This window comes from Euphorbia lathyris, chromosome 1 (genome assembly GCF_963576675.1).
Source record: "Euphorbia lathyris chromosome 1, ddEupLath1.1, whole genome shotgun sequence".
NCBI classification, from domain to species: domain Eukaryota; kingdom Viridiplantae; phylum Streptophyta; class Magnoliopsida; order Malpighiales; family Euphorbiaceae; genus Euphorbia; species Euphorbia lathyris.
The window spans coordinates 76,115,891-76,129,420 of record NC_088910.1 but is presented as its reverse complement, the minus strand read 5'-3'; the positions used below and the strand labels follow the sequence as shown (position 1 = coordinate 76,129,420).

The 13,530-nt window shown below is 38.7% G+C and overlaps 1 protein-coding gene across 1 annotated transcript; it reads right to left on the bottom strand.

Moving 5' to 3' along the window:
* Positions 1–10,491: 10,491 nt before the first annotated feature.
* On the bottom strand, positions 10,492–12,968 carry LOC136202444 (uncharacterized). Its single transcript, XM_065993071.1, has 6 exons — positions 12,733–12,968; positions 12,483–12,610; positions 11,965–12,122; positions 11,439–11,814; positions 11,155–11,264; positions 10,492–11,041 (listed from the first exon to the last, which is right to left on the bottom strand). Exons 3-6 carry the CDS (start codon positions 12,058–12,060, stop codon positions 10,898–10,900), a joined length of 726 nt encoding a protein of 241 aa, XP_065849143.1. The 5' UTR covers positions 12,061–12,122; positions 12,483–12,610; positions 12,733–12,968; the 3' UTR covers positions 10,492–10,897.
* Between the last annotated feature and the right edge of the window lie 562 nt (positions 12,969–13,530).

Sequence of the window (13,530 nt, the reverse complement as noted above, 5' to 3'; positions counted from 1 at the left end):
AAAAACTTTATAAATATTATCTATAGTTTTAGATAACTTCTTTATAGTTTTATAAAAACTTCATAAATAGTTCAAGAGAAGTTAGATCGAAGCCTCTGTACAGAAGCGTGGGGGAGACGTTTTCCTGGTAATTTTTGTGTTAATTCTATTGTTCCCACTTCAGATCACTCCCCAATAATTTTGCATACGTCAACCAACTTAGCTATTCCGAGGCGAAAACAGTTCAGATTCGAGCAACGATGGCTAAGGGATGAGGAGATTTGGAATGTGATTAAGGAGGCATGGGGATCAGATAGGCAAACAGTACTGAGTTCGCGTTTAACGCATGTGGCAGAAGTGCTTATGAGATGGAGCAGAAGTAGTGATGCCAATTTTCGTCAGAAAATTGAACAATTAAAAGCAAAGTTAATACAACTACGTGATGGGGGAGGTCCAAGTAATAATGATGAGTATGAGTCGACCCGAGCTGAGTATGTGAGAATTATGGTTCAAGAGGAAGACCACTGGAAACAAAGAGCAAAAGTCTTATGGCTTCAGGAGGGAGATTTGAATACTCGCTTTTACCACTCTTTCGCTAATGGAAGGCGGAAGCAGAACAGTTTAACTAGGCTCAGGAATAATGCAGGAGAATGGGTTGATGATAAAGATGGGATGGGCCAGATTGCAATACAGTATTTTGAATCGGTTTTTTCTGATAGTAACAGTGAATGGAGTGAAGTGGTAGATTTAATGCAGCCATGCATCACTGATCGGGATAATGAGCAATTACTGCGATCACTGACAAAACATGAATTCAAGAAAGCTTTATTTGATATGCATCCTGATAAGTCTCCAGGACCTGATGGATTTAATCCAGGTTTTTATCAAAAATTCTGGGACATAATTGGAGATGATATCTTCATTACTGGATCAACATGGTTTGATCAAGGTATGTTCCCCTCTGAGATTAATAATACTATCATTACTCTCATTCCAAAATGTGAGAATCCTGTTATTATGACTGAACTTCGTCCAATAGCACTATGTAATGTTATACTCAGAATTTTCTCCAAAGTCTTAGCAAATAGATTGAAAATGCTTTTGCCTGGAATTATCTCTGAAAATCAATCTGCTTTTATTAAAGGGAGGTTTATTCATGATAACGTTTTGATTGCTTTTGAACTTATTCATAGCATAACAATAATGTTGCTAAGAAAGCAGGTAGTGTGGCATTAAAAGTTGATATGAGTAAAGCATATGACAGAGTGGATTGGAATTATCTAATAGAATTGATGCTAAAGTTGGGTTTTGCAGATAAATGGGTTAATTTGATAATGCATTGTGTATCTTCTGTGCAATATATGGTTAGAATAAATGATCAATTGGTTGGTCCTGTTTGCCCAAAAAGAGGACTCCGCCAAGGTGATCCACTGTCACCGTATTTATTTCTGCTTTGTGTTGAAGGGTTGATGTCATTATTGAAGGCAGCTGAGAATAGGGGGTTACTGCATGGTTGTCGAGTTAAGAGAGGGGCGCCTGCGATTTCACATTTGCTCTTTGCGGATGATGCATTCTTATTTTGTCAAGCTACCATATCTGAAAGTAGAGTCTTAAAAAAATTACTTAGATCATATGAATTAGCTTCGGGGCAAGCTATAAATTTTGAAAAATCTGGAATCATGTTCAGTAGAAATGTGGCAAATGACATGGCTATGGGAATTTATAGCATTTTGGGTATTACTAGTCCGTTGAATACAGGAAGATATCTGGGTCTTCCATCGTTGGTGGGTAGAACGAAACGAGCAATCTTTGTACACTTTAGAGACAGGTTATGGCAGCGGCTACAACGCTGGAGAGGAAAAGGAATATCAAAAGCTGGTAAGGCTACACTTATTCGAGCAGCAGGGCAAGCCATCCCAATCTATTTCATGAGTGTATTCCTGCTCCCTATATCGACGGCGGAGGAATTACAACGAATGCTGAATTCGTTTTGGTGGGGTAATAAAAAGTCAAGTGAGAGAGGACTGAATTGGATGGCATGGGACAAATTGTGTGCTCCAAAATTGTTGGGAGGACTGAGTTTCCGAAATTTCACGGCCTTTAATCTTGCTATGTTGGGAAAACAGGGATGGCGGTTATTTACCAATCCATCTTCGCTTGTTAGTAGAGTTTTCAAAGCTAAATATTATCTAAGAGGGGATTTTGTGGGGGCCTCATTGGGGCATTCACCAAGCTTTATATGGCGAAGTATCTGGAGTTCCCAACTAATCATTAAAGAAGGAATCAGATGGAAAATTGGAAACGGTCAATCAATAAATGTATGGACTGAGAGATGGTTGCGTGATGAGGAGGATGGCTATATACGAACCCCTATGGTGGAAGGGTTGGAGTATTTGAAAGTCAATGATTTGTTTATCCATAATTCCAGGGATTGGGATGAAGAGCTGTTGGAGGAAATTTTTGAGCATAGAGATATTACAGAAATTCATAAACTGTCTGTTGGTACTTTGACTAGTGAGGATCGGTTAATATGGAAATCCCATTCTTCAGGACGTTACACAGTGAAAAGTACTTACCGACTGGCTACAACGCTGGAAGCAGGAGAGAGATTTCATGTTCAGGGTGCTTGGAAAAAATTATGGTATGCTGAAATTCTACACAAGGTCCGGCATTTTGGCTGGCAACTAGCACGCAATTGTCTCCCAACACGTGTGAATCTCCAAATACGCGGGTTACATGTATGTAGTACTTGTGTGATATGTAACGAACCTTGGGAGGATGGATGGCATCTTTTTATTGAATGTACATGAGCAATAAGAGTGTGGCAGAAGGCGGGACTTCTGGATCGAATTAATGCGGAGGCGGCAGTGGCTGAGAACTTGACAGCATGGTTTCATAATATGATTAGAGCAGCACCGGAACAAATTGTGAAAACATTTTTGATGCACCTCTGGAGCTTATGGCAGGCTAGAAATACCCGTCTTTGGCAGTGTGAGATTCGTACAACAGATCAAATAGTGGCTCAAGCTTGCACAGTACTTAATGATTGGTCAGAAGCAAATGCCTTGAGAAATCGGACTGGTACGGGAGAACAGCAGATCGGAAGTACAGTAGCAGGAAATATTTCATCTACTGGTTGCACGGCTTGGCACCCACCATCGGAAGGATTTCTCTCGCGTTGTGTTGATGCTGCATGTTTTAACACTGATGGTCGTGCAGGGATAGGAACAGTAGTACGAGATGCACATAGGCAGTTTGTAATAGGGAGATGTGCGGGTCTGTTATGTTGTCCGACAACACGAGAATGTGAGGCCGAAGCTCTATTACAAGCTATGCAATGGCTACAAGTTGATGGAATAAGAAATGTGGTTTTCGAATCTGATGCTAAACAAGTAATTGATGCAATAAATTCTACTTCTGTTGATGATTCTGAATTTGGGGATAGGATTATTCAAATACGATCGATTCTAATATCAAATGACTCTTACTCAGTCAAATGGATACGGCAGCAAGCGAATGGGATGGCACATGTGTTAGCACAGTCTTCTCGTTTATCTACTTGCCCTTCTGTTTTTAATTTATTACCGAGTTCTGTTTCTGTTTCATTATTACAATTTTACCATGATCTGGCTCATTAATGCATTATTTTTTTGTTTCAAAAAAAAAAAAACTTCATAAATATTATCTAAAGTTATATCTAAATATAGACCTGTTCATGGGTTGGGCCGGGCCGGGCTCGGGCCGGGCCCAATCGGGTTTTACATGTAATTAGTTTGTCCAAGCCCAGCCCAGCCCATACTATATTTGTATCGGGCTCGGGCCGGGCTGGGCTTAATTAAGAGAACTAATTCCCAAGCCCAGCCCGGCCCGCCCAACTAATATATTTTATATTAAAAATTAAATTAAAATTAGTTTTAATAATCAGTTAATTCATGTTAATTAAATATGAAGTAAAAATAAATTAATTAAATATGGATCAGATTACTACTTGATGGTATTTCATTAACTGATCAACGTGAATTAAAAGAATATGGATGTCTATACATATAGCCTATTACTATATTGATAAAAACCTTTAATATATAAAATATAACCTAATATAATTTTCAACAAAATAATAATAATAAGGCTTAAAGCACCTTTTGGCCCCTGACCTATCTAAAATTTATGCATTTGGCCCCTGACCTATTATTTGGTCATATTTGGCCCCTAACCTATCAAATTAGATAAAATCCAACCCATATTGAATGAAAAATTAACTCTGTTGGAAAATTAACGGCAGTAACCAATACAAAAATGACACCTGACACATAAATAAAATTAATTTTCACTCTATCGGAACACTAGAAAAAGTTTTTAGGATTTTTTTACTGTGTAAAATAGTTACTCTGGCCATCTCTAGTTGAAAATTAAGTTTATTTATGTGTCATGTGTCGTTTTTCTATTGGTGACTGCTGTTAATTTTTCAACAAAGTTAATTTTTCATTCAATATGGGTTGAATTTTATCTAATTTAATAGGTCAGGGGCCAAATATGACCAAATAATAGGTCAGGGGCCAAATGCACAAATTTTGGATAGGTCAGGGGCCAAAAAGTGCTTTAAGCCTAATAATAATAATATAATATAAAGGCGGGCCGGGTTGGGCCGGGTTGGGATTTTGAGGCAAATCTCAAGCCCAACCCATTTGATGTGCGGGCTTGAACGGGCTTGGGCCGGGCCGGGTCAAATATAAAATATACATGTCCAAGCCCAACCTATACAATACGGGCTTGGACGGGTTGGGCGGGCCAGCGGGCTCTTGAATAGGTCTATCTAAATATAAAGATAATATTAGGTTGTTTGGTAGAATAATATTTAGAAGCAATTTAATCACTTTAAATATTCTAACTTAATTATTCCATCATTAATTTATCCACAATTATAATCTAATCATAATTGACTAAAATAAATTAATTCTCACATGTATATTTATAATACATGTATTTCCCCTTTTTATTATTTGGGCCTTTATATTGGGCTTCCATCTATTCATTAACATCCATTCCTCTTTTGGTTTCAAGTCTTATGTGTGACCCATTAGGTTCTTATTGTTTCTAGCCGTATACAACTATTAAATTAATTTTCTCAGAATTATATTCAATCTCTGTATAACGGAATGAGTGCGCGAACTGTGATTAGCAGATCCGAAACATTCCCCTAGAGCTATAAGAAGACATGTTGATTCCGTCGTTGACCTTTCCGTATTAGTTACAGTATAATTCGATCCTTTGTCAACTACATCCTTGAACCGAATCTTATGACTATGGGCATTGTCAAGTCACATATAGCGAGACGTTCGTTTTACTTGTACAGGCCAAGTTAACTCCAATTAGATATGTTAAGTGAAATCTGCATTTCAAGTCTTAAGCTATCACCTTGCAAGGATTTAGAGTTAAGTCTTCCACAAGCGATCCTTAGACGTATCTCCCATTTATCAAGAGTGACAAATGCTCAATCCAATGTATAACTATCCTGTAATTACTTCCTGTGATACCCAACGTGTGCCGTACACACCCCATAGCCATCCCTGTTATGGATTGTGTTACAACAGGATCAAAGTATCACATTCCATAATCCAGAATCACTAATTAACATTCCTTTGAGTCTTAGGATTACTTATACCTATTAATACCAATGAGATGAACAGGTGATAAGGATAAATCTACCCATCCTATTATCTCAAGTCGAGTCCCCAATCCTAATGAACTCCATTCATTGGATCCATATAACTGTCCATATATCTGCATATCTGAAGCTTGTGAGATCAGCTCTCTGTCTCGACAGAAAACATTGTTACATGCAAGTCTCAATAGTGTTATGTCAATCCCTATTCAAAACATATCACTTGACTTGGGGTGGCTTTAAGTTTATTAGTTTATTATAATGTTTCGTCTCACTTCATGCTTGTATGAACACTTTATAATCACTTTAAATAAACTCATGGATTTCCTTTTATTAGACTTATTTAGTTCAGTAAAGGAGGTTGCCTTTATACAGTTATGAAACCATATCTTATTAAAACAAATGATATAAAGAACAATTCATTTACATTAGGTTTATATCCTGGAACAATTGTCTATAGGACACTAAATGAGTAGCAGGAACTTCGAGCACTTGCTCAGTGGAAGGTGGAGCAGAGGCGTCGGCAGAAGTTTGACCCTTAGAGATTTTTGGGTCAGCTTGTTCCTCAGCTTGAGAAACAGAGGCTTGTTTTTCCTTGACTTGGTCCGGAGTGGGTTCAGTGATGTCGGTGAAGAATTGGAATTGAAGCCCAGTTAGGTCTGTGATGGGGTCCCTCAACGGAGATTCATGCAACAAGTCTATGACGTTAGGTTTTTGCGCTTTTCTCTTAAACCGCTTTTCCGTACTGCCCTTTTTAGCTTTGGATTGAGGAGAAGGGTCAGCAGCAACAGACTTTAATAACTCATAAGAGAGATCAAGTCCAAGGTCTGTGTAAAGGTGCTCCACAACCTTGTCCTTCACTAGAGACTCAGCTCTTTTCTCATCAGCTTGCTCAGCAGCAGTTGTGTTACTTGGCTCAGCAGAACCCATCTTATCAGCTTGAGCATGTTCGTTAGTGCCGCCTTGTTCTTCCTCCTGAGGAGTCTTCTCCAGATCAATCTCTTGACTTTGCACGAAGTGTGAATCCTTTGAAATCACAAAGTCAAGTGGGTCAGCTTCTAACGGCGTCATCCCAGAGGTTTTCTTCCTCTTTAGAGGCTGTTCAAGTGTCTCCTCACTTTCTTCTTCAGGGTCAGCTCTTTCCTTCCTTTTCTCAGCTGACTCTGCCTTCTTCTGCACTGACTCAGCATGTGCAGTTTTCTTTTCACCAACCACCACCCTGATTTTCTTGACAGTTTTGTTAATATCTTTGGCTTTTGAGGATTGGTCAGTTTTTCTTTTTCTTTCCTGCCTAGTTCGCTCAGCCGGTGCTTCTTCGACCACTGCTTTCTTCCCTTTCTTTGATAGCTCAGCAGTTGCTTCTTCAACTATAGCATCCTCATCGGGTGCTTCTTCAACCATGGGTCCCTTACCCTTCTTAGGTTTGATGGGAAGGCTGTGAGCTAAGCCGAATAGAATTGCTGAGGTGATCTCAGTGCCTTCTACGTCAATTTCCCCCTTCAAGCTGACCTGGTGATCCTGAAGGATTTTCGTGATGAGAGAGCCCATCCTGAGGATCCCAGTGCTACGTTGAAAATCCCCAATAAGAAAGACGGGCATATTGAGCGGCTTGTAGGTTAGCATGTGCCAGATAAAGCACTGCTCAAAGTTCGAGGCTGAGGAGGAGGAGTTGACCTTGGGAAAGAGAAAGTTGGTCAGGATGTAGTGAGCTTGATTCTGAGGCTGACCTATGCTGGTACTGGAGATTTCACCCTTGTGATTCTTAGGTTTACATAACTCGACATTGTAATCAACCCGTTTATAGTTTGTGCATCGCAGTTCTGCACCTTCTGCTTTAAGTTTTAGCAGGATAGCAAGGTAAGAGGGGGTGATGGTGATTTCCTTGTTCTTGACCTTGGTGACCAAATAATCATCGTCGTCCTCAGCGACCGTTAGGTTTGCGTAGAACTCCTTCACCAGTTGTGGGTAAGTAGTTCCAGGGAGAGAGAAGAGGTCGGTCCATCCATTCTTAGAGATCCAGTCACAGAAGGGTTTTTCCTCCTCGACGAAGCTTCCGGAAAACCATCGAGAATGGTAGACGTTTAGTCCTTTTATGCTATTGAAAACCTGGAAAAACTTCCTTTCCTTAGGTTGTTTGTTTTTCTTCTTCTTCTTCGAAGGAGTCGTCTGGTCAGTGCGAGGGTTTTCACCGAGTATGCTGACCTCGGGCATTGGTTGGTCAAGCCGACCATGTGTTTGTTCCTGAGACTCAGAGGAAGTCTCGTGATATTCCTGCTCAGTAGGAGATGGAGGATTAATGTCGGAGCGGTTGTCATCGTACTGCTCACCGGAGATATTCTGGGAATCGTTCGACATGGTGTTCTTGAGGATTTTTTAGAGAGTTAGAAGATTAGGGAAGTGAGAGAGAGAGATCGAGTACGAAATGTTTCAAGCGTAAAGAGGAGTTAGTGGGGATTCGTCCACTATTTATAGTTGGTGCGTGTTGATCTGATAGGTCAGAATGGCGGTTCGATTTTGAATCAATCAATGGCATTTAATTCTGACATTAATGACACATTCGGCGCATGGGTTTCTAATCATTACGCTTACATCATCCTAGGTGTCTACATAAATATGCGTGCAAGTATTCTACTCAGCATCTAAGATACTAAACGTTTGGTGTTCTGAGTGCTTAGTTTAGCGTAGGAAGGGTTCATATCATGTGGAGTAACTCAGCATTTCATCAATCACTCAATATATATAGCAATTAATCAAATAGTGATTTCATAGCATTCATGTCTATTCAGCATATGACAGTTACTTAACATGTAATAATCACTCGGTATGATATAATCACTCAACATTCATTTTACTCATAATTTTATTGAAGAGGATTAGACATACCGATAGCTTCCCTTAGTATGCTGAACTGCTCACGAGCCAATGGCTTCATGAAGATATCTGCAAGCTGTTCATTTGTTGGAACATACGTCAGCTTGATCTCACCTTTAAGTACATGATCTCTAATGAAGTGATGCCTTATGCTGACATGCTTCATCCTGCTGTGTTGGATTGGATTCTTTGATAAGTCAATGACACTTTTGTTGTCACATTTGACTTCTTTTGTTTTCGTTTGAACTCCATAATCATCCAGCTGTTGTTTGATCCATAGGACTTGTGCAACACAGCTTCCAGCAGCAATGTACTCAGCTTCAGTTATTGACAGGGCAACTGACGACTACTTCTTACTGAACCAAGACACTAGACAGCTTCCAAGGAAATGACATCCTCCTGAAGTGCTTTTCCGCTCAAGCTTGTCTCGTCCATAGTCAGCGTCAGTGTATCCAACGAGTGTGAAATCGTTCGTGTTGGGATACCATAAACCTGCATTCACTGAGCTTTGCAAATATCTAAGGATTCTTTTTACAGCTATGTAATAAGATTTCTTAGGGTCAACTTGATATTTTGCGCAGTAACATGCTGAGTACTGTATATCTGGCCTACTTGTCGTTAGATAGAGTAGGGAGCCTATCATACCTCGATATAATTTGATGTCTACTGACTTACCTTTTTCATCAGCACAAAGCACAGTGTCAGTACCCATTTGGGTAGATATTGGCTTACAATTTTCCATATCAAATTTCTTCAATATCTCCTTAGCATACTTAGTCTGACTAATGAAGATGCCATTCTTGCCTTGTTTGATTTAAAGTTCAAGGAACAAGTTGAGTTCTCCCATCATTGACATTTCAAACTCAGTTTGCATTTGTTTGCTAAATTCCTTGCACATAGACTCATTAGTAGCACCAAAAATAATATCATCAACATATATCTGTGCCAACAGGATATCTTTACCCTTTTTCTTAATAAATAAGGTTGTGTCAGCTTTTCCTCTAACATAGTTCCTAGTCAGTAGAAAACTGGTCAGCCTCTCGTACCAAGCACGTGGTGCTTGCTCACTAGTGGAAAAATGGCCATTTGCATCGGCCATTGGCCGATGCAAAAGCCCTCGATGCAAATGTGTTTGCATCAATGCAAATGGTTGTAGCATTTGCGTCGGCCCTTTAAAGGGCCGATGCAAATGCATCTTATTTGCATCGGCCCTTTAAAAGGGCCGATGCAAATGATGTAGCATTTGCATCCCATTTTTTAAAGGGCCGATGCAAATGCAGTCTCATTTGCATCGGCCCTTTTAAACGGCCGATGCAAATGTCATTTAAAAAAATAAAAATAAAAATTGGATTGAATAGAGCTCTATAATTTGGATTGAATGTAGGAATCTCAAATGATAATACTTGGACAAGATTATAACAAATAATCCCCTAGACAGAGCATGCTCATAAGGCGTGCTTGCAAACCCATTTGCTGCATACTAATCTCACCCTATGGATAAAACACAATTGTGGCAAGTCATAAATAGGTAAATCAGCTCAGCTATTATACATATGAAGTTATCAAAAGAGGTCAAAGTGATATACCTCATGATAAAAGAGGCATATAAAACAATCCGATACACATAAATAATCAATAAAGGCAGACATAGATCCCAAGTATACAATTTGGTATCATCAAATCCCATCAAATCCTGTTGCATTTACAAATTCCGGGAAAGCATCAATCAAAATCCAAGATACTGTCTCCTTGTCGAAATAATTTATTTTGAAATTTTATAAGAATGATGTGATACATGAAAGTTTCTCATTGAAAAGATTCTGTCAACAGAAACAACACTATTATGACATGAGTCAATTCCACTTTTACAAAAGTCTTAAGTTTTTCTAAATTAATCAACCAGTTTGATTAATAGCAAAAGCATCTAAAGAGCTGAAACCCTACTTATCACTTTTTACACATCAATTAAAGAAAATAAATGAAATAAAACGTTCAAAATGCAATGATTGGATTGTCTAATTAATGAAAAAAAAAACGAAAATTTTGTCTTGTTTAACAAAAATAAATCTTATTGGAAACAAGTTCACACAAGTGCAAAAGCATAAGACATTGCTAATTAGAACTAACAAAAGAGGAAGCAGCCAAAATTTCACCTCAGAATCACTAATCTGACATCGAACAACCGACACTCAGCGCCTTCTCTGTGAATTATTTCCGAATTCAACCGGCTTCCACCAGCATAGCTATTTCCAACATTTTCCTTCACTGCACCAACTCGTGAGCCATGCCTCGACACAGACCTCCCTCTTCTCTGAGACACACTGACTTTGTCCCCAGGGCTGACACCATCCTTCCTCAAAGAAGAAGGGCCTCGATCATCTGTGGTCAAGCCAAAAAGAAATGATATACCTCACCACCGTTAATGCCTCCCTCATAGCATGGTTTCAAACTTATTGCACGTTCAAGGTAAGGTTGCCAATGTCCAGTGAGTAAATCTCTTCTAATCATCTCGACACCACTCTGATAATACTGTTTGAAAATAAAATAAAGAGAGGTATCAAAACCATGTGAATATAAAGAGATAGAGAATGGATACACCAGAGACAGAAAACTATATTGTCAAGCAAATAAATTAATTTCACCTCAAGCATATTTCTTAGAAAAGGTTCTTCATTGAAATAATCTCTTCGAACAAAGAAAAATGGTAACTTGTATGCCAATGCCTCACTAACAGTACCATATCCAATTTTTCCTGAAATAATGATAAAACCAATTAATATTCTAACTATAAACTTGGTCATGTACTTAATATGTTCTTACGAACCAAGCATACAGTCAGATGCCACAATGAGATCAGGTGTATAGGCATTTTTTGCAAGCTTTATGATTTTTTTGGAAGCTCATGCTCATTAGAAGCACCACAAACCTGAACTAGAAACATTATGCTTATCTGGTTGATTAACAGAAATGGGTCTCTCAATGACTTGAATATCTTCAATTTTGATCATAATGGTAGTGCTTATCTGCTTTAAACAGGTTGAGCAGATATAAACACCACAAACCATTGCAAAGACTAACATTACCATCCTTAACAAAATTGGGGATTTCTTTGCAGGCTTTATGATTAGTGTATCCCTGGCAATTCTCTCTAAAAGCATGCTTTGAGTCTCCCTGATATTTGATCCATTCTCAATGGATTGTAAGGAAGTGTCATTGCTCATTGCATTCTTCATATTTGAACTTAAATCTCCATTTGACCAGTCAGCAGGAACACTTGGTAATTTTTTTATAAGTTTTTCAACCTACATTCACATGTCCAAGATTACTACAGCACAGGCAATGACATCTGCTAACAAACAATCATAGGGAATAAATAGTTTAGCTTCACGGATTAAATTGAATAAAAATAAAATACTAAAGGAAGAGAGAAAGACAAACAGAAAGTTTAAAACCTCTTCAACTGTTCTAGCAACATCTTTAGTATCACTTGTAGTCATAGTTTGGACCCTGATAGGATGATCACTACCAAGAGGTACATTTCCCACCATTACAGTTCGTGTTTTTCTCCTTACAGTCTTGTGGATAGATTCACAATACTTTTGTCGAGGAACTACATCCAAAATTAGCATTGATCAGAAAAAAGCATAGTTGAAAATGATGGAGAAGTATGCATATTTATGAATAATTCAAGGAATGCTAATCAAAAAAGTTAGTGGTTAATGTTTACATCTATAACGCATCAACAATCCATCATATAATCCCCCCATAAGCATCAGGAAAAAAAACAATCCATAGGAAGCATTCAAATTTAGAAAACCAAATTCAACAGGGAAACAATAAAGCAAACAACTTGCAAACATTTATGGGCACAAAAACAGTGATTAAGGAGAATTGCACAGCTCTAAAATGAACAATTAATGAGGTATATCTTATTATAAGTAAACATGAGGAACAGAGTAAGAGAAAGAACCAAGTTGTGAAACTCGGCAAGCTTAGCCATAGTAGTGCTTTCACCACCGGGAATAATAAGAGAGGTGACATCATCAAGCTGGTCTGGCTTCCTTATTCCACTCCCTTCACCCCCCAATCTTCTAAGCGCTGCCAAATTACACCAATTGAAGGCATGATTGATATCGACAATTAACAATAATATATGGAAAGAAGAAAAGGAACAATCTTTGGCATGGAAAATGTCAAAAAAGAAGAGATATAAAGAGTGCCTGTAATGTGTTCGTTAAAAGAACCCTGAAGAGCGAGAACGCCGATAACCATTGACACCGCCCCTGGACTTGAAACTGGGTTGGCGGCTAAATGAGTGAGAGAAGGAATGAGAGTCGTAAACTTATAGAATTCTTGGGCCTTTCATTTCAGGATTTTGGAAAAGGCAGCCATGGAAGGGAGCTGAGTTTCCATCGTGGGAAAAGGAGAGGATGGAGATGGGAGGCGGCTGCAAATAAGTACATTAACCCTAAAATACAAATTTTATACTAATACTATTTGCATCGCCTTTTATAAACGACCGATGCAAATAATGCAGTTATTTGCATCGTTACTTCTTAAGAGGCCGATGCAAATAGTTGAATTACTATTTGCGTCGGCCCTTTTAAAAGGACCGATGCAAATAATATGTTTATTTGCATCGGTCCTTAATAAGGGCTAATGCAAATGAACCTTTTGCATCGGCCCCAAATAAAGGGCCGATGCAAATGAACCTTTTGCATCGCGCTTTGTAATGGCCGATGCAAATGCGTCGATGCAAATGGTCATTTTTCCACTAGTGGCTTCAGGCCGTACAGAGCCTTTTTAAGTTTATAAACATGGTTTGGGAATTTTGGATCCTCAAACCCTGGAGGCTGACTAACATAAACCTCTTCATTTATAACTCTATTAAGAAATGCACTTTTAACATCCATTTGGAACAATTTAAAGTTCATAAAGCTAGCATACGCACACAATATTCTTATAGCCTCTAATCTAGCTATGGGTGCAAAGGTCTCACCATAGTCAATACCTTCCTA

Bases quoted from the DNA above. Each gene is read 5' to 3' on its own strand.
- LOC136202444 (XM_065993071.1), bottom strand. From the start codon at position 12,060: ATGGTGGGAAATGTACCTCTTGGTAGTGATCATCCTATCAGGGTCCAA. The intron at 11,265-11,438 runs GTTTGTGGTGCT...TCATTATTTCAG, and splicing joins GCATAATGTTTCTAGTTCAG to GAAAAATTGGATATGGTACT. The intron at 11,042-11,154 runs GTGAAATTAATT...ATTTTCAAACAG, and splicing joins TTCTAAGAAATATGCTTGAG to TATTATCAGAGTGGTGTCGA.